The sequence below is a fragment of the Helobdella robusta genome, assembly GCF_000326865.2.
Source record: "Helobdella robusta unplaced genomic scaffold HELROscaffold_1, whole genome shotgun sequence".
Lineage (NCBI taxonomy): Eukaryota > Metazoa > Annelida > Clitellata > Rhynchobdellida > Glossiphoniidae > Helobdella > Helobdella robusta.
In genome coordinates this window covers 4786837-4808591 of record NW_008703570.1, presented here as the reverse complement: position 1 = coordinate 4808591, position 21755 = coordinate 4786837, and the positions used below count along the sequence as shown (strand labels likewise).

At 31.2% G+C, this 21755-nt stretch overlaps 3 protein-coding genes across 3 annotated transcripts; 1 reads left to right on the top strand and 2 right to left on the bottom strand.

Moving 5' to 3' along the window:
• HELRODRAFT_63110 (hypothetical protein) lies at window positions 1-13529 on the bottom strand (the record flags this gene model as incomplete). The annotated part of the gene is made up of 22 exons (XM_009010835.1): window positions 1-136; window positions 220-325; window positions 553-655; window positions 900-1011; window positions 1936-1997; window positions 2238-2402; window positions 3095-3247; window positions 4101-4168; window positions 4369-4462; window positions 4724-4870; window positions 4940-5021; window positions 5159-5223; window positions 6957-7082; window positions 7249-7334; window positions 7473-7572; window positions 7674-7782; window positions 7989-8033; window positions 11837-12002; window positions 12107-12296; window positions 12361-12438; window positions 13213-13286; window positions 13430-13529. 22 exons carry the CDS (start codon window positions 13527-13529, stop codon window positions 1-3), a joined length of 2367 nt encoding a protein of 788 aa, XP_009009083.1.
• Window positions 13530-15892: 2363 nt separating this feature from the next.
• Window positions 15893-16162, bottom strand: HELRODRAFT_152996 (hypothetical protein; the record flags this gene model as incomplete). Its single annotated transcript, XM_009010834.1, has 1 exon — window positions 15893-16162. A coding segment is annotated over one exon (270 nt), but the record flags the coding sequence as incomplete, so codon positions are not given.
• Window positions 16163-18179: 2017 nt separating this feature from the next.
• Window positions 18180-21114, top strand: HELRODRAFT_62839 (hypothetical protein; the record flags this gene model as incomplete). The annotated part of the gene is made up of 5 exons (XM_009010833.1): window positions 18180-18297; window positions 19030-19133; window positions 19416-19569; window positions 20512-20743; window positions 20811-21114. 5 exons carry the CDS (start codon window positions 18180-18182, stop codon window positions 21112-21114), a joined length of 912 nt encoding a protein of 303 aa, XP_009009081.1.
• Between the last annotated feature and the right edge of the window lie 641 nt (window positions 21115-21755).

The window sequence follows — 21755 nt, the reverse complement described above, 5'->3', positions numbered from 1 at the left end:
TCAAATAGTGACTTTTGCTCTCTCTTCTTCTTTAGCTTTTTCTGACATGTCAAACCAGTAAACAGAATCGTGAGATGATAAGATTCGCGCCAAAGGTCTCAATCGAATCCACCAATTATCACGAGATATACGATGCCTGAAATTTATTGCAAATAAATTATGCAAAAATGATTTTATTTTATTTATAAAACTAACTAAATGATTAAAAAAACAACTAACTGAAAATTTAATTGCTTTTTGAGATCCTGTATCGACGTAAATGTAATTGACCGTTTAAGGAAACCGACCAGGGAACAGGTTTCTGGGCTTAAAGTATTCACAACACCTGGCAAACGAAACAAAGGTTCACATTTCATTGAAATGAAATAAACAATCTTTGTATTTTATAAAAAAAAAGACATTTCTGTTCATTCCGAAATTTTTTAAGTTAATTGGATTTAATTGAGATGAACAATAGTAATTATCCAACGCTTTCGCGGAATAAACAGTTTTTATATTAATTTCAATTTTTTGAAAATCAAATTCGATAAAAATTAAAACAAGCCAGTAAACCTGTAGGGCTGACACATTCGTTAAGTTGATTGATGAGCTGTTCAGAAGCCAGAGAGGCGAGTTTTGTACTGTATAAACGATCAAACGCCGACGGTCTGCCACCCTATAGCAACGTGGAAAAAATTTATTTTCCCATTTTATTTTTCCCAAAATAGAAGCTTATTTAAAGTTTCAAATTTATCGAATCCTGGAATAACATGAAAGTATCTACAACTGATTTTACTAATTACCTGCTACGTGTACATTTTTTTCATCAATTGAAGAATATGATCATTGACTGAAGATAATCAATCAATTAGTGAAAAAATAATCAAAAAATTATAATCATCAAGAAGAGTTGCACTGACTTCATTGACTTCTCCAAGGGAAACAGTTTTGGTGGTGAATGTTGATCTGCCCTCGTGACTGTACAAACTCTTGAGGAAATCCAAACGATAATGTTCATGGGCCTCATTTGATCTTACGTCAATGCAATATTTTAACGTTTACTTTCAAGTTACTAATAGATAAATATAGCTGCGTATACTATAAAAAATCACAACGTCCGCAGCCTATCCTTTTCACTTCATCAGCGGTAAATATCACTGCATAAGTTTATGAAAACTTACCAAATAAGTGCCGAGACATAATTTTGTTATTTCGTCCGCGGTATGAAAATATACTAAGTTTACGGTAAAATACAACGACATTTTTTCATTTAGTCGATCGTAATTGCCGCTGCATACAGTACAAATTTTAAGGTCCGTGGTAAATGCCGTGGCTTCTCTGGCGAAACATCCTAGATGTGTAGTTATAGTTTGTCGGAGAAGAAAGGGGAAAATTGAATTTCTTTTTACATCATTTTCAAATTTGAAGATAGGCGTTGTCATGAAGTTTTTCAAAGTTATATTTATTGGCATAATATTAAAGTGCGCTCTGAAAATGACGAGTGAGTGATATCTACCAAGGGATGCAACGTCGTTCTTAAAAACATCCTAGTTATATGCTGATTTGTTTCGTGAAATTTTTGTTCAACTGACAAAAACTTTAACGTCGATGTTTATTAAAGTTTTTGAGAGTTTGAATATCAATATATAGACGATATATCATTCCCAAATATATCAACGAGGTTTTGCGAATGTCGATACATCGTTTGCGTCACTATCCAAAGATATGATTAATTTAGCACGGACAAACATTCACCGTTTTTTTTAGGAATTTTCCAACATCAACGATATTTACCGCAGATGTTTATTATTTAAAGTAAACAAAAAGATAGAATTAAAAAATTATCAATAATAATCATCACTAAATTGCTTTAGTTAATATTTGTAATGTGATAACGAAAATTCGTTGCTTATGAAAACTTTACTACTTTGTTTAGCGTACCAGCACAAAATATACCTTAGTATGAGACCTCTGTGTATCCCATTACGTATTTTTATAGCTGTATGCACCAAATCAGTCTGCAAAATTATTAAAAAAAAATAAAAATATCATTTAAAGTCTAGAATAAAACAATTAAGATGCATGGCGTTAGCCATAAAATCTTTTTCTATAATTATTAAAATTTCTGTTTGTCAGGCTCTTTTACTATTGAATAAAATTTTTACAAATCGTAAAACGCTAATTCAATGTTTAGTCAGTATCAGAAACGAGAAAGTTATTATATATTATTAATATTATTACGTTCAAAACTATAATACCATTATTTCTCTGATGCCATGAGCTTCTTCAAAGATGTACGAAGCATCGGCACCTGTAGATAGTGAACTCATCGTTGTTAGGTAGCCACACTTGTCTCCCATCGTCTCACATAGAAACACTTTGTTCTTACTTCCTGTCGCTGACATGCGAATTCTATCACAAATCTAAACGAATAATGATGGCGAAAACAATTTGTTAGCTAACAAACTTGAGGAGCACCAAAGAGTAAATTTGACCGAATGCCGAATAGCCAAATAGAAAATTTACTATTTTACTATGAAATTTTGAATTTTTAAAAGAAAAAACAAACTATTGAATAAACAGGATGCAATTCATTTTTATCCAACAATAATATTTAATCTAATTTTTTAACAATGATTGGAAAATAAATTTCTGGCTAATAATGATAAGCAATTAATACTTTAAAATCATCAAAAATGAAGGCTAAAACGGAAGTTGTAATATTCGACTATTCGGTCTTCAATAATGGCCGAAGCCAAACCCTATATTTCGGTCAGGTCGAACGTTCAGTGCGTCTCTTTTACAAAACTTGTGTCAATAGAAAAATGTTTCAATTAATTTTTCAAGTTTTTTAAATATAATCTTTGTAAATGAAGTTTTGAAGCTTATGCCATCATGAAAGAAGATTTAAAATACCAAAAAATGATTTGACACTTTCAAACGGCTGTCTAAATAAATTACCAATATCTTTCAAACTGAATTTAAACATTCCATAACTTTTAAGATTGTTAATTTTCCGATTATCTGAAGATTTTTTTTTAATTAAAATCATTAAACAAAAGTAATAAGAGTAATTTTTAATCATGTTATAAATCAATGAAACTTGGTCACCTACATCAGTGATCTCATTGAGAGCTGTGTCACTGCCAACAGAAATGTCGGTCCCAGGCAAGTTGTTGGCGCTAGTAGCTGGTATAACACAGATAGGAATACAAAACTCCAGATATCTATGCCTCATCTCAGCCATCACAAGAGCACTATAAAAAGCCTTTACGGTAATTAATTAAACATGTTTAATTTTTGTTTTTGATAATATAGCTCTGTCAAATGCAGAATTGCTTACATGTCATTCTATACTTACGCTTACACTTTCGTACCACAAAGACGTACGCACACATTATGAACCAATTAAAACTTGGTGGACCATCCTGCATCACGACTAAAGATCGGTTCAAGAAATTTTTCTATTGCAGGCCCAGAAGTATGGAACTGTCTAACAGGCTACTTGCGACAACCTGTTAAAGACTCTTCGATCAATGAAGCGTTTTCTTGTCATAAATTGTTTTAATCACTGGTTAAGAGCACTTTTGAGATTACAATTTAAAAAGCGTATATTAATAATTATACTAATTATGTATGCACATTTAAACACCGCATCATACGCGCATGCGCATAATAGTTTTTGAATTTCGGACAGACAGTATTCAAGCCAAGCCATCGCGTAATAACAGTGCGATACATGGCACTCCCACTAGCTGAAAAAATTCCATGTTTTCTCTCGCCGAACTCCAAACTACATAGTTTACTATGTAGTAGTTTAATGTGGAGTACTCAACCGTTAATTCCCCGTCACTGCAAAATATTTTATTAATGCTAAGGCTTTTATAAATTTTGTTTCAATCAACGTATAAATACGTTTATCTACAGAATGGTTATTTCAGGAACATACCGCTTGTTTACGATTAAACAATCTGGTTAGCATTAATGTTTAGTCATGACATTATTTTCAAAAACTGGAATTTTTTCCCAATTCTACTCAATTATTATTTGTCGAAAAAAAATGTTAACTGCCATTGTTATACTTTATGCAACATATAAAACACGATTCAAGTGTAAATTACCTCAAATCCTCCAACCATGAGAAGTGCGGCCAACTTATACTTCCTCATTTGACTGGCTATCTTGTCCACTCCAAACTGATCGATAAGGACGCTAAGGCAATTAGCGTGTGAATATGTGAAAATAAATAAATACTCGACATGTTTTGTGCCAAAATTTTTCAGTACTTTAGAGATTTATATAAATGAATGAAAACTTTCAAAACTTGAGAGCTGCAAGTATTGAAAACAACCCAAGACATAGATGTTGTTATAATTATATTTACAATACATATGTGACCCTGACAAAGCAACCTGCTGGTTCCAATGTTAGTTCCAGCATCACTGGTCCATCCGTTTACATCTTCCCATTTCATCACTTCAGCCTTATTTATGTATATTATATATATAATAAAATAAATAATGACAGTTTTTCAATTTTTAGTTATAAACTCATCAATGCTGAAAATGCGGTGATATTTTTTAATAATTGTATATACGACAGTCTGAATATATATATATATATATAAATAAACATATATATGTGTATATATATATATATATATATATATATATATATATATATCAATTCGCTATTAATTGCATTTATTTTGCCAATCAAATAATTAATGATAGTTGTTACAAACATGGTTTTGCATGAGACCTTCAAACCCATGATGGATGGCAAAGACACTGTAACCAGCGTTCATAACGAACCTCACAAAAGTTCTTAGGGCTGCATTCATGCCACAGGTAGGCGGACCCAAACACATCATTCCGAAAACATAGTGCTTCTAAAATTGAATGACAACTATTACTTTAATATTGTTTAATATTGAAAAATAATCATTACACCGACGTACAGATTTTTCAAAATGTTCAACTTTTGCAGGAGGATTCACTTCAGCCATCAACATGTATGAATTGAAATTGCTAACAAAATATCTGTCGTTGAGATGGGAAAATCATATTTTACATTCTTTAATAATGCACCGACATAAAAATTTTTATTAAAAATTGAGAAATATTCAAAAAATATGAATCTTTGAAAATTTTAAATAAAAAAGTTAAACAAAGCGTACTGTCCTCTAGCAACTGCCACTCGATCATAGTCCCTCTCTTCCATCATTGTTTTCAACGATCTCAACTGGTTCACGTTAACAAAACAAAATTTCATTAGATTTGCAATTGTTAGACTTGAAAGATGAAAACATTGCTAGAATAAATAAGATCAGCGAATTAAACCTAGATGGATCGTTTATTTCCTTATTTAATCACATTCGGGCTATCTATTTTTTTCTTTGAAAATCATTTCAGAATTTAAATTAACACCTTCAATTTGTGATATTTCTACTCAATAACGGGCCACTAAGATTGCATTTTCTTAGTGTCATTTAATTTTCTGAAATATTCATCTTAAATATTTAATAAAACTGAAGAAGGAATCAACTTTTTCAAGTTCGACTATAATATGATGGAAGTATTATACAAGTCTGAGTGACGTCTCGTGCATTAAAGTTCACGGTAATAATTTGTAACTTTAATAAAAAAAAGGTTATATAAATTATATGAGATGTCTTAAAATTGCACATTCGATTAAAACCACTTGGAAAATGTCTCAAACTTATTTGAAATTCAACATACATATCATACTACAAAATTAACTAGATTGCTACTCCATGCTTATAATGTCAGATCAAAATTTATTCAAAAAAGTAAAAGTGAATTTGTGCAAATCCTAAAGAAGCTTGCTGTTGTTGTTATTTAATTACTGTAAAAAACTATATGCCAAGTATGCTGCAATGAAAAAGTTGATAAATTTCCAATTCTTTCTAAATACATTCATCTTTTTAATTCAGAGATGGGACCAAATCAGTGGCGGATCTAGAAGTGGGAGTACTGGGAGCGTTGTAAGCCGTATTTGTGTTGAAAGATAGTTAAAGTGATTGTTTTAGCGTGAAAAGTAGTGTTTTTGAAGGGAAAATTAACATTATAGCCAATCGGCAGAAAAGTTGGCCCCCGTCAAAATATTGAACCCCCGTGAGCACAGAAAAGTTAGCGAAACAAATTTATGAAATTTCCCCCCGGTCACCAAGTTTTGTGTAAATTTCCCTCCCTGGTTATCGACTATCTTTTTAAAAAACCCCCACGGTCAGGAAGTATTTTTAAAATCTCTCCCCTGTTCATCGACTACTTTGGAAATCCGCCCGCCGGTAGTCAACTTTTATTTTGAAAATTTCAAATTTTTTTCAAAATCATGGCCCTCCGTCAAATTTGTCTAGATCCGCCACTTGACCTAATAGTTTGATCAATGAACCTATTGGTCAAATGCATAGAAATAAGTTTTTTCAGGCAAGTTTAAACAATCATACCTTTTTAGATTTTCAAAACACGTGCTAAACAAATAATTAAAACAGATGAAACAAATTATCATGTATGGAGGTTTTGGAGGAATAAACCCCATAGTTGCAGAGGTTATCTGTGGAATAAATCACTGATTATATAAACGATTAGAAAAATGTGAGGGAAATGCAAGGATTTCCATTCAAGACTCGTCCAAAATTGGTTGTTATAAAAAAAAGTTTAAACTCAAGAGAGAAATTTTTTAAATAAGCAGTCCTCTCGAAGATGAAAAGTTTTTAGAATAAAAAAGCAGTTGTGAAACATGTTTGTTGAGAGAATGGATGCAAAAAAGTGAGTTTAAAAATTATTTTGCATGTACTTAAAAATAGATCAATTTTCATCGTCTAATAAAATCAAGCTTATCAAAGCAACAAAAACAGATTGAAAAAACTATTGATTAAATTAAACTTATAAAAAAAAACATTCATCGCCAAGAGGACATCAACCATGTATAAACAAGAAATAAAAGAAAATAACTTTAGCGATAGAATCAATCAGAGAAATTCTTGTGATTGAGTTGCCTTCAACCGCAATTACTTGAGGTAAGGAGTCCTTGTTATAATCCACCAAGCATAACACAGCCTCAGCTCCCATACGACTCGCCTTTTAGTGGAAAACATTTACCATTGAATAATTTTCTACTTTTTTAAATAGTCTTCGATTTTTAAACGCACTAATTTTTGCAATTGTATCGAATGAAAGAGAGGTTGAATGAATAAATAAAAGAAAAGACACATGAATTTTAATGGAAGCATTTAAACGAGCCTACCAATATTCTGTCATATGCAGATGGATGTCCACCTCGCTGTATATGTCCCAGGATTGTTATTCTTGTATCAAGCTTCACATTTTCAACTATTAACTATGTTAAAAATTTAATTAACAAATTTAACAAAAATTTATGAATGTTAACGTCAAAAGTCAGTTTATATTTCTAAAATTTCAAAACGAAAACTTAGAAATTGTTAAAAATAAACAAAAATTTTCTAAAACTAGCATCTTTTATTTGATTAGGGGTGATTGGCCTTCCATTTTTATCAGTTGCACCTTCGGATACGATGATTAAATTCATCCTTTGCCCTGAATCTCTCATCTTTAAAATGTGTCCATTGCATGATTGGATAATGATATTGAAACTAAGTAAACATGATAGAATAAAGAGAAATCAACAAAAAAAAGAATGAAAAAATCAACCTTGATCAATCTTTCACACATTTTTTCTTCCCACCCTTTCTCCGGGGGATATTCTGGAATAAACAGCCAATCAGCTTCAGAAGCCAAAGCAGCTGCAACACCTAAAAATCTTGTAGTTTCAAAACATTTCATCAATTGTAATGAAAGCAACAAACATTTTAACTAAATCTTAATGTCACGCGAAATATCCTCCAAGAACTACTAAGGAGTGTACATAATAATAATAATATTATTATTATTAATAATAATAATAATAAAACGGAATTTCATATTTGAAATAAATTATTAAACGAATAATGAAAGAATGAATCCTACCCACAATGCCTTCCCATTACTTCTAGAATGAAGCACCTTTGATGGCTGAAATGACGTTTTTTATAATTGTCAACAAAATATAAATTGAAAACTGTAACCAGCATTTTTTTAATTAGGAAAAAACTTAAATGATGAAATTGTTGAAAATGACTATGAACGTGAGATTCAGTACTGGATTATGTATAAGCAAAACAAGTTGAACCCTAGGTGTCCCGCTTTCATGTTAGTCCCCAAAAATTAAAATTTGCCACAGCGTAAATCTCCAAGTATTTTTGAATCAAAGTTTTAGAAAAACATTTTTCAAAAATGTAATCGTTTTTTAACTAGGTTTGGTTTACAAATATTATTAAATTGTAATATTATTTTATTAGCGTTTTATAGCTACGGTTGTTTGAGTAAAAGACAAAAACACAGGAACATTTTGAATTGAGGAATCTGAATTTATGGTTCGTTATATTTGTAGAGTTACTTGCTAGATGAATTCTACGAAACAATTCAGTCACTTCAAACCACCCAAATTAGTCAAGATGCAGATAGAAAACTGTGTTCCTTATCTTTAGATATTGTTATTAAAGATTTCAAAAAAATGTCCGATCATTTTGAAAAAAAAATTGTTTTATGTCGACTTGAATCTTGTAGGAAAAGTCAAACGTTTCCATCTCCATGTTAAACATAACCGGAGGTTAGAAAATAGAGATAGTTTGGCACCTCATATCTGAATAAAGTAACATTTAATGATTGTGTCCAATCAGAATTTCATAATGTAGAAGTAGTTTAGAGATTATTTTTCAGTGTGGTGATGAGAAATTACTCTGGGGAAGATTCCCCTTCCAACTGGGAATAAAATAAATTCAAAACACAGTATAAAATAGACTCTCTTAGTCTTATGTGTGTTGTATTTTACTAAATGTGTTACTAAAAGTTGATATTAAAAGATTAAAAGACAATTGGTGATCTCAAACGTTTGCATTAAGGATCCAACAAAAATGGTACTTGAAACTTTGAATAATATAGGAATGGAATTATCTGCCAGTGGAAAGTATCAATCAATCAATCAATCCTCGTTTATAGTCTCCATCCGATATGGGTCAGACTTTTTATTCAAGTATCAATCAATCAATCCTCGTTTATAGTCTCCATTCGTTATGGGTCGGACTTTTTATTCCATTCATAAGTTTCTGTCTCCAAGCCGATCTATCCATTGCGTCTGTCTCCTTGAGACCAAGCGCATTCAAGTCCTCCTGTATGGTCTTCGTCCAGGACTTTTTTGGGCGACCACTTGGGCGGGTGCTAGGCACCTGGTGCTCAGTAACGAAAATTATTGTATTGTTTTCGCTTCGCTTCACATGGCCAAACCATAGTAGGCGATGATGATGACATGCATCCTTCAACGTGCACAGCCCCGATCGGTTCGAGATCTCGGTTGTATGGATATAGTCCCTCAGGTCAACATGCTGCATCCAACGAATCATTTTTATGTCAGTTCGGTGAAGCTGCTGTTCGAGTTTTGTTGTCATCGGCCACGTCTCTGAACAGAACAGAACGTATAGCTGTGTTGTATAGTTCTGAGCGCAGCGATAGAGGAATGCTACGCCGCATCAGTACAGAGGCAAGAAGGTGCCATCTGCCGCACGTATGCGTCCACGAACGGCGACATCAGCTGTTCCAGTACAATCCAGCATATCTCCTAAATAATGAAATGAAGTAACCGTTTCGATCCCGGTAATCGTATCATTATCCGGGCTCCGTTCTCGCGAGTTGATGCAGGCGGGGCATACGAAATCAGTCACTTTCCTCAGTGAGCCGGTAATTCTCGAGCATCGTCTGTGACACCACTGCTGACATCTTAAGCATTTGACCGAGTTGCTTCCAACTCTAGCCTGTTGCGATGCGTTTGATGTTTGAGAACATCGAACCAAGAAGAGCAGTAAGCGAAGAAAAAAAAGAATGGTATTCGTTTGGATAGGCTGGACACGTGTTTCGTCCCTACCAGGGACTCATCAGCAGCCCGAATACTTATCAGAATAGTTAACGCAGTTTCTTATAAAGCCCGCACAAATCACCTCGTTAGTTCGAGGTGTTTTATTTATTAGTCTTTTAGTCGCTAGGATTTTCAATCCGACAAACCCCACACACCAAACATGGCCAATGACCAGAGACCACAAGCTCAGCGGTACCACCGGTGATCATAGTTTTTGTTTTGTCAAGGTTTACCTTTAGCCCGTGTTTGATAAGCTGGGTATTCCAGACCTCAAACTTTCTGGCTGCGTCTTGTTCCGAGGCCGCCGTCAGGACGATATCATCTGCATATATCACATTCCATATGTTATCTGAGCGTATTGGTATGGTTATTTCTTCCATCACAGTGATGAAGAGCAGGGGGCTGAGTATTGATCTCTGATGAAAGCCGACGTTAATATCAAATTCATTCAAGAGTTTTGGTGTTAGAGTACGTTGCCATAATCATCCGAACCAGATGTTCGGGAACAAGCTGTCTACGTAGACTCCAACTGATTGCCTCAAAAGCATTTTCCAAGTCCACAAAGACATGGAACAGTCGCTTTTGTTTTGCCAAGTATTTTTCCTGTAGTTGACGAATGATATAGAATAGCATCAATGGTAGATCTCCCTGCCATAAAGCCGTACTGGTAACCAGCTATTGAAACGCACGACACCAGTCTTCTCTCAATGACTTTTTCAATAACTTTCAGGGAATGTTCCAGAAGACGTACACCCTAATATGAGGAGCATTTCAGTGGATCTCCTTTTCCATTATATGCCGGTACAGTTGTGCTACTGTTCCATTCCACTGGTAGTATCGATTTACTCCACATCTCCTGACAGATGTGTAAGTAGGCTCTGAAGTCTGCCCCACCAGATGCCTTGATGATATCATTTGTAAGTCCAGACGGACTAGCCGCTTTACCCACCTTCATTGCCTTCAACGCATCCGTAAGCTTCTCAGGTGTAATGCCCTGAATCGGTCCTTCCACCTGAAGTGCATCAAAGTCAACCCCAATAGGGTTTGTTTCATCCAATAACTAACCGAAGTAATCCTTCCAGTGATCCTTCACTTCATTCTGCAAGGTTATTATGGTGCCTTTATTATTCTTTATGCATGTGGCACCAACTATATCCTTTTTCAGTTTTTTGGCCTGATTTGCTATTCGATAGGGTGACCGAATTTGTACGCTTTTACTTCCAGACAAACATATCTTGCATTGATTTGCACTCAATGCCAGTGGAAAGTATAGGAGCAATAAATATCACAAACTTCATAAACTCTGAAAGAGTAACTTTTATACCTGGAATTGGCGGCAAGAAACAAATTTCTTGCACTGTAATAAACTTTTATAAACTCAGATATGACGACTATTCAGCTATTACCATGAAACTTTATACTGAAATTGTGCTGTCGTATTCTTTATATTGTACATTTTATTGGAAGCCATAGTGGCATCGGCCTTACACATATTAATACATTGATGAAATTATTAGTGTTAATGAATGGCTTTATCTTCCTGCCGTCAAATTTTCATAGATTTTATTTTACATCAAACTTTTTTTGTTTTTTCTTGTATATATTTCATATTAACTTTTAATGCAACCAATGCATTTTTTCAAAGTATCAAGAACTGCCCTTCGTGCTAAAAATTGTTTGAACAAGTGTTAGGAGGCAAATAATAAATTATATTATTTGTTAACTTGTTAGTTTACATGTGTACTTTATACTTCCAAATTAATATTTTGAATAATAAGTATTACGTAAAGTGATTCTTCACACTACAACTAATACTGATGTGAAATCTCAATTCAGTTAAAAAATAAATGACATTTAATTAATAAACCTAGTAGCAGTTGTCTGAATGTTATCAAGGGCAGATACAATTCTTGATAGAGCTGAATCAGTTCCTATGGTCATGTCAGTACTTGCGAAATCATTATCTATTGAAGCTACCAGGCCGACAACATTCAACAAACTTACGTTAATAGCTTTTTGTTGAATTATTTGACCTGCGTTTATATATACAAATCATATCAGAACTCAGATAAATATTAAAACGATCAATTTTTCAAGGTTAAAAATTATAAAACAAAAAATGTTTCTAAACAATTACTTGTTTCTACAAGTTCTGAAATCAATAAATGCCATTCTTGTTTCAAAGTGTTGATGCCAGTCATGGTTCCATCGCCTCCAATAGCTATCAAGTTAGATATACCTAACATCACTAAATTGTAAGCAGCTTTCAGCCGACCTGACCTTTCCATAAATTCTGGACTACGAGAACTGCCCAAAGAAGTACCTCCCTGAAATAGTGCAGAATTTATGAAATTGTACACCTTCCATTTAAATAAATTTAATTAAACTAACTAAATGCAAAATGCCTGAAACTGATTTCCAGTCGGCAAGAAAAATATAATCGCCACCAGTTATCAAGCCCTGAAAACCCTTCAAAATATCAAATATAAAAAATGCTAAAAATTATATTTTAAATGACCAAAAGTTGTTGTCAGATAAGTAGTTTTTATAAATACAATATAAAAAAAAGTACAAATATACAAAAATGTAAAATAAATTTTTTCAGTTTTTCTTTAAAAACAAGTTACTTAATTGCCAATTAATAAAATCGTAAGAGTTTTCGCCAAATATTCGAAAATGTGTGTTCTTAATTTATACGAAACCAATGTATCTATCTGTATGTGTGTATAAGTGTGCATATATTTGTGTGTTTATATGTATAAAAAACATTGCTGTTTGATTTGTATTGTTTAATGGTTCAATTTTCCTTCTTTGGTTAATTTTGTGGGGTTATTCATTTAGTTGTTTATATATTTTTAATTTTGAAACAAATTGAACTTTATTAAAGTTGCTTATTTCTACTCAGTTCTAGGGTAGCCCAACAAGTATTTTCTTTGGGACTCCAAGCAATTATGTTTTTGCAATTCGTTTTTTAACTTAAAGAAATGAATTGAAAATTTAATTGAAAACCATAAGCTGTGGTATGTTTGTTCATAGAATTTTTGTGCAGTTTTGAAAAAAAATTTTTAATTTTTTACCAATTTATTATTATTTCATCTGACAACAACATCCATATACATTAATTTAAAAAAATCATATTTACTGCAAAACTAAAAACAATCCTAAACGGTTATTCAGTTTTTAATGAATGACAAAAAAAATCATGAATCAATCATGTCTTCTATGAAATATTTTAAAAATAACCTCTTTTATTAGAAAAACTTTATATTCAAGAAAGATTGCCATTCTTAAACAAGCTCTAACTGTGGCATTCATCCCTTTTCAAACAACCAAGAAGGTTTATTATTAATTTATTTTTCCGTATATGAATACACACACACCACACACTCTCTCTCACACACACACACACACACACACACACACACACACACACACACACACACACACATATGAAAAATACCTTGTGCATCTCCACCACTAGTTAAAATAGCAATGCTCTGTCCTTTGCCTGCACCTCTGGCATATTTTCTTCCTTCAACTGTTATCACATCGGTCTCCATATCTATTTTACATTTTAAAAACAAAAATGAAAAATTAAATTAATAAAAGCTACATTATACAGTTATTTTAAAAAATCAAACGTTAGAGATAAAGAAAACTTAGTTATAATTCGTACAAAATGTACAGTACAAGTTACTTGCATTTAATTTTTACTACAATAATAATAATTAAATAATATGATAACCATTTTATTTTATCTACGACACCAATTTAAATATTTTATAAATATGTTAGAAAGATTGAAATACTTGCCAAATACTTGCGCCCGACTCTTTTTGGATCAAATATTTATTTGGACAAAATATTCCTCTGCCTAATTTCTAAACAACCTGAACTTTTTAAAAATGTCAAAACCGTTGTCGATGAGTTAGTTGCTTGGTTGTCAAGGATTTATTTATTGACAGACATTTTGCTGAGCTTAACTTAATAATAATTATTAAAATAATAATAATTGAAATGTTTAAAGCATATGCAGCGAAATATGTCAATAATGTTAAACATGTCCTAGCTTAAATTCACATCTTTATTTAATTTTTCTATATATTATTAAAATATATTGATTGTGGTATGAATTTTTATCATTGGGCATTTATCATACAAATGATTTTTGTCAGCTTTTTCATGAAATTTTTTTAATTAAATATTTAAAGTTATCTTGATTTACTTGTTGTCTTAATTTACCATGGTCTAAATTTTAAGTACTCCGCTACAATATATGTTTGAGCTTGTTTCAAATGAATAGTTTGAGGAATTTTTTGCTATTACTTTTCTATGATTCTCATGAGCCACATGAGCACGGCTGTTTTGATTGGTAAAAGTACAAAGTGGATGGCATTATCATTTCTTGAAAAATCTTGAATATTTGAGAGCCAGTAAGATATGATGAAGGTAGGTATTCAGGTTGTTGAGGCGAATTAATTTTTGATGAGTAATTGTAGTTGTTGTGTAGTAAAGCTAGACCAGGAAAGGGCTGCTTATTTAACGTGTGGGATGATGCACTGTGGTGTGTATATGTGTGTTTGTGTGTGAGTGAGTGTGTGTTTGTGTGTGTGTGTGTGTTTGTGTGTGTGTGTGTGAATGTAATTTTTGGACTATTTGTGTAATTTGTAGTGTGTAATTTTAGACAACGTTATTTTTGAACTATTAGGTTATTTTGAACCGTTTCTTGAAGAGTTTTTAATCCATTTCAATCCTGAAGCTTATTTCAACACTGTTGACTTTAAAACTGGCAGCACAGCCATAGTCATCAGTAAAGTTTTGAATAGATTGGTATTGCCAACGTCTTTCAATTTTTCGTAGAATTTTGATTTTTCTAATTTAGGTGATCATATCATATCTGTTTGTTGTATATTTATATAACGCAGGAAAATTTCTTAGGTGAAACTTCACCGCTTTTTTATATTAATTATATATAAATATAACTGAGTAATCTGTTAAGATGGTTTATTTAAACTTTTTCATTCATAAAAATAAATAATATAGATATATATGTATGTGTTTGTGTGTGCGTGTGTTTGTGTGTGTGTGTGTTTGTGCGTGTGTGTGTGTGTGTGCGTGCGTGTGTGTGTGTGTGTGTGTGTGTGTGTGTGTGTGTGTGTGTGTGTGTGTGTGTGTGTGTGTGTGTGTGTGTGTGTGTGTGTGTGTAACAGTATGTAACTGTCAAACTTTTTTTAAATGTATCTAGATTCGGTGTACTTTTAAAAACGAGGCGTGTACAATAATATGATAGATTTAGCGCCATTAGCGTCAAGGGGACTATGAGTTAACGTAATTTCTAAATCTGGCATTATCCTGGCTAACAGTGATGATGTTTCGTCCAGAATTCTCCTAATTAACATACCCCATCTTCGGTTTTTATCATCTTCGCTATCAACATCTTCAAAAATATATTACATTGCTCTTGTTAGTAAATTGAAAAATTCCATTACAGGAATTCTTAAATTTTGGAATAATGTAAGTATGTAACATAACATACATTACCTGAATATAACATTAGTTTTTTTGTAATTTTCCAATCAATGTCTACCAAGTTTTGAGCAACAGTTTCATTTAACTCTCTAATTAGGTTAGTTTCCGATAATTCATCCGTACAGCCTTTTTAAAATTAAACTGATGAATAGTTTAAAATTTAGGCAAATTACATTATATCATACATACCCTGATAAAGCTCTATAAATTGGTTCCATTTTTTCATTCGTTTCATTGGTCTCAAATAATTGTTCACTACATATTCCTCTAAGCACATTTTGGAGCAAAATTTTTTTCGTATTTGAGGTTCCACATGATCGTGCTCTGTCTCCTCTATAGGTCTTTTGCAAACGTTGGATTTGCATTTTGGGCCGCGATATTTACAAATTCTTTCGTGACGACTTAAATATTTCAGTTCTAATTCTTCAGTGCATCCGTTGCCTTTAAAAGAGCATAGAACTTTCAAACTCGATAATTCCGATAGGTATTGAGGCTGAGGTTTTGTTAAATCTTCAAGTTGCAATCGATGTCTGCACAGAGGGCACGTTCTGGCGGAATTTCTTATCCAATGCGCTACACAATTAAAACAGAATATATGTTTACATGGAGTTTCTTTAGGCTGATACACAACCATTTTGCAGATTGGACAGCTAAACTTGTTAATATCGTCTAAAGAATTGGATGAACAATGTTCTGTCATATTATCGGAATAAGTAATTTAAAAATATGTTGTTTAATGGAAATAACTTAAAAATAATGATGACTGAATGACACATTTAACAAATTAATAAAAAAGATTGATAAAATTGTTTTTTATGTACAATTTAAAATGTTTGTGTATGATGAAAATAAGTTATTTTGACGTAATTCTGTGGTCTTCAATTTTTCAAGACAAAAATATTTTTTAATGGTTTTATTGTAAATGGTGATGACTGTTTGATAGTATTAATAATGGAATTACAGTTTCTGCAGAGATAAAAAAACGATATGAATCAAAAAAAAAATATAATAATGAAGGATCAAAAACAAAAAAAAAATGATGAAAAATCTAAACAGTGGCGTTAAGAGAGTCGTGTGCTATGCCTAAACGCAGTACTGTAAACAAAAAATAATAATTTAATTTAGGCTGGAATTACACTACCGTCATATATATATATAATACATATAATATACATATAATATAAAAACATAATGATATATTCTATATATATGACTACCGTGTTCTTCACAAATTGCGCTTTATTGGAAGCAACATATACGCATTGACATAACACAAAATCGGATTTGAGGAGAACAAACAAGATAAATATTAGGTATTGCTTTTTTTATAACTCCGCAAAAGAAAGGCTCCACAAGAAATATGAATATCTGAATTTTGATAAAATCATCAACTGGTTTTAGTTAAAAAAGCTCAAAAAGTTCCAGTTGTCAATCCAACAATTTACAGTATTTAATAACTTACATTTGACTTTTACATAATAAATTTCTCTACATTCTTCGTTGAAATGACATTATTTGCCGACGACAAATTTTTTAAAGACTTGACAACAAGATATTTCTTAATTCGCTCCTTCATTTTTTCTATGCCCCGAAGTCAAACACTTAAATACAAGGAACCGTGGTAAATGAATAAATGTTTTTGCTTTGGGGTATTTGCTGCTCAATTGTTGATTTTTTTATATGTATTATATACATGAATGTGAGTTTTTTAAATGGTTATTTTTGGCGTTTATAATTTAATTTTTTAGTTCATTTCCATTGTTGTTTAGATGCAATGTTTTGTTGTATTAAAATTTTGAGAGCTGATTGTAGAACCAATTGGTACATTAAATAATAGAAATGAGTTTGCCACTGTTGCTACTTTATCGGCATTTCATTCCTGGGATCCCTACATGGCTTGGGATTGGGACTCAAAGATATTTCATGCGACTATGTTTGACAATTGATAAATAATGAATTTTAATTTTTTACTAAATGGTTTTTGTGTAAATATATGTTATTGAATTATATTTAACTTTTCATATTTTTGAATTTCTAAAAAATTTGTCAAAAAAAGTGTCGGTGTGTGTACGATTCAGGAATTATATTTAACTTTTCATATTTTTGAATTTCTAAAAAATATGTCAAAAAAAGTGTCGGTGTGTGTACGATTCAGGAGCTTCTTTTGATGGTAATTAATTGAGGATTTTAATTTTTTCAAATTATTTGTAATTTTTTTTAAATTTTATATTAAATTAAGAGATTATTTTTTCTTTTTTATTGAGTAGATTATATAATGATAACAAAACAGGAATAACGCGAATATGTTTATAGCTCGATTCCCATACAAAATATAATCTGTGATGTTGATCAGTTTGATTTTTTTTTATTAACTTTTTTCAATTTACTTTAATTTTTTAAATCGATTTACGCTTCGTTCTGAAATTACTCAAAAGTATTTATAATCTTTCCCGCCTTTTGTAACTCGCCATTTTGCGTTAACGATTGTTTCTTTTTTGTTTTTCTTTCAGTTATTCGAAGTTTTTTTTAGATAAAAGTTAGATTTGTATGAGGTAATATATTTAAATATAACCTAACTTATTGTAATAATTTGCGTAATAAAACATTTTATTCACCATTTCATTATATTCATCCTTATTATTACGCTTAGTTGCATCACGTGCTTTTCCGGCTGTGGAGGGATGACCAATCTAATTGTGAATTATTTGCCCCAAAATATGTCTCAAGATGAAATAAGGTCATTATTTGGAAGCATTGGAGAGATGGAAAGTTGTAAGCTTATTAGGGATAAATACACCGGTAATATTTTGTTAAATAATTGAAAGAGTAAAGATAAAAAAATTGTTATTTTTTTGGTGGGTGACATGGTTGGTACGTTTTACTGTTCGAAAAGTATTTTCGTTTTATTTTATGCTGATCCGATATCAACGATAAATTTTTAATTGAATAATCATTGGGTGTATTTCCATTTGCTTGTTTGCTGTGTTTGAATCAGTTTTTGAACTATGTTATGTTATTTTATTAGTTATTGAATTATATATTTTATTATAATTTATAATATAACACTCATTCATTATATATGTTTTATTGAGAAAAAGCATAAGATGGCAAAGGCTGAATACCCAAAAGCCCAAAGTATTGAACATAATTTTGTTTTTTTGAATGTAAAACAGGCTTTTCTTAAAAAGGCTTTTTAAGCCTTCTCAAATTTAAATTTTAAAAGATTGATTTTGAGGTGAAGCAATTGTTTCTGACATTTTGAAACATTTAATATTAATAATAATTTGCCATTTACTTTCAATGTACCAACATTTATAATATAACCATAATATGACATGTATAAATTGATTATAATTACATTTTTATTATATATGCTACTAAATAATTTTTTATTTTTCAGTCACTTCAAAATCTGTTTTTCCAATCTCTTTCTTCCTGCCTATTTTTCTTCATCCCTGGTTGAACTATTATTCACAGTTTGGCACTTAGTAGTTTTGCTAAATTATATAAAATTTATTATTGTTGTTATAGGTCAAAGTCTTGGTTATGGATTTGTCAATTACAGAAATCCAGCTGATGCACAGAGGGCTGTAGGATCTTTGAATGGTTTAAGATTACAGAATAAAATGATTAAAGTTTGTCATTTATAATTTTGAATTTCAAAATAATAAGTTTAAAAATGTATTTATGCTTATCAGTAGCTATGTTGGTTGAGCAGCTCTATATTTTAGTTAGCAGCTGTTGAAATTCTGCCTGTTTATTAGGTGTATTATGTCATTATGCATATAATGCTAGACTTAGAAATGATTTATCTTAACATAATGATTTGAAAAGATCTTGTCCAGGTAAACCTGAGTAGAAGATGAAAGTGAGATCAAGTCTGCAAGATAAATATTTATATTTTTAATTTTTTCAAGGTCTCGATTGCAAGACCAAGTTGTAGCCTTATTAAAGGTGCAAATTTATATGTTGGTGGCATCCCTAAGTCTATGACTGTACAAGATCTAGAAAATTTATTTTCACCTTGTGGGAATATTATTACATCCAGGATACTGATTGATCCTAAAACTGGTCAGATTTTAAAAAACTTTTTTATACATCAGGTAAATTTAGTGTTGTTAAAATTGATTTTTCATCTAATTTCAAGTTTAGTACCAAAAAGATACAAAGGCTGCTTGGCTACACATGAATTTTTTAAAATTCTCTTGTACTTTTTAAAAATATCAAGACACTGTTTGGGTGGCAAAATGTTTTGTTCATAGAGATTCTGCTTCGAACCTTTCTTTTAAAAAATTTTTATTTTGGAGAAATAGTTATTGAATAGGTTTTATTGGCGTAGTTCATAGATTAAATCTTTAGATCTAATTTCATGATTCTGGCAAAGATAAGAAAAGCTCTTGCTTTTATTAGTTCTTTAAATGTAAGATTTATGTCATAATTTTGCACACGGTTTCTTTTCTCATTCTTAATATCTGCTGAAACACTTGAATTATTTTTTTAAATCTGGCAAATCTTGTAATATTTACTTTTTGTTGCTACTCTAGAAAATGAAATAAGATGTATGAAAAGTTGTGGCATCTTGAACTATATTCTGAAATGACTTTATTGCAACATTTTTTAAAGTTGCTGAGGTTTGGTTTGGCTGTAGATAATTATTTTTCTTTTCACTATCTCATTTTTCTTAACATATGATCAGCTTTTTTATATTTCTATAAGCTAGAAATCAGTCTCATTTACTGCCATTTACATATTTCATCACAAAACATTTTTATCTCATCTGTAGATGCTTTTCTATCCAACCCCTCGACTTTTTTAACATCTAACCATATTATTCTATTCTATGTTGCATGTAATTTTCAACTGGTAGTCTTATTTAAAAATTTTTTTAAATTAATAAAAAATTGTCAAAATAATCAATGTGAATATTAGTGAACAGTTATGTAATTGGAAATGTTCAAAGAATTTATAATGGACCATTCTTTGTTGTCAAATTATATTGTCCATATTTTATAGAAAAATCTAAAGGTGTTGGGTTTGTGAGGTTTGACATGAGACTTGAAGCTGAAAGAGCAATAAAGCAACTCAACGGGATTCTACTCTCTGGTTCTTCTGAACCTATGACTGTAAAATTTGCTAACCATCCCAGTTCACTTCAAAATATTACAACAACCATTTCTTGTCAATCTCCAACTTCTAAACATCAACAACAAACTTCTCCTTTTTCTCCTAGAGAAAAATCTGGCGGGTATATTTATTTTATTTAAACATAAATTCGTTTATTAAGTTAAATGGTTATAAATTTTTACCTGAAGGTACTGTCTGCTTGTAGATAATCTATCTCCTGAAACTGATGAAGTGGGTTTGTGGCAGTTGTTTGGACCTTTTGGAGCTGTCCAAAATGTTCAACTGATGAGAGATAACTATTCAATAAGTAAATCAGCTATCAACACTTCTCACTATCGACGATATGCTTATGTCACCATGACCGATTATCATGATGCTGTCCTTGCAATAGCCTGGTTGAATGGTTTAAAAATAAATGGTGAAGAACTTCATGTTTCTTTCAGAAGGGGTGGTAATGGCGTCAATATAAAAGTTTCTGAAGGCTGTGCGTGATTAAAATATATTCATTTTAGGTTTTTTTTAAACTCTGGTTACCAAATTGATTTCTATTATCTACTCTGAATTTATTTTACTCCACATTTTTAACGATATCATGAAATAATTTTTTGTTTAAATTTATTTTGAAATAGAGATCTTGTTTTCATTTTTCTGTTGAATTTTCATATTTTGTTGAATGAAATCAAACAATCAAATCACATTTTAACTTTTTTTATCATTATTCTTGTTATTATATTGTGACGTTTTTAGTAGATTTCAAATAGTTAAGTTATGTGAATTCTTTTGAAAAGTCTGACTAGAATCTGAAGATTTGACTAGCCTTTATCCATTTTTAAATTTATTTTTAAGCATTATTTCAGTAAACCCTCAGCCTATTCGTAATTAATTTCATTTACCAATTTTGTTTGAAGTCAAAAAAAATTTGTTGCTTACAGCTCAACTGAAAATAAGATTGTGCTATGCGTCAATTGAAAAATTATATTATGTGTACGACAAATTTTTCGTTTTCGTAGTTTCGTTGATTTTTCTTATTAATGCGAAGTAGATTCCATGACCGTTCTGTAACAGTAATGGCTCAAGCTTTCATAGTGTTTTAAGTTTGACCTTTAGTGCGAGGTCGTGTTTTTTTGAAAATT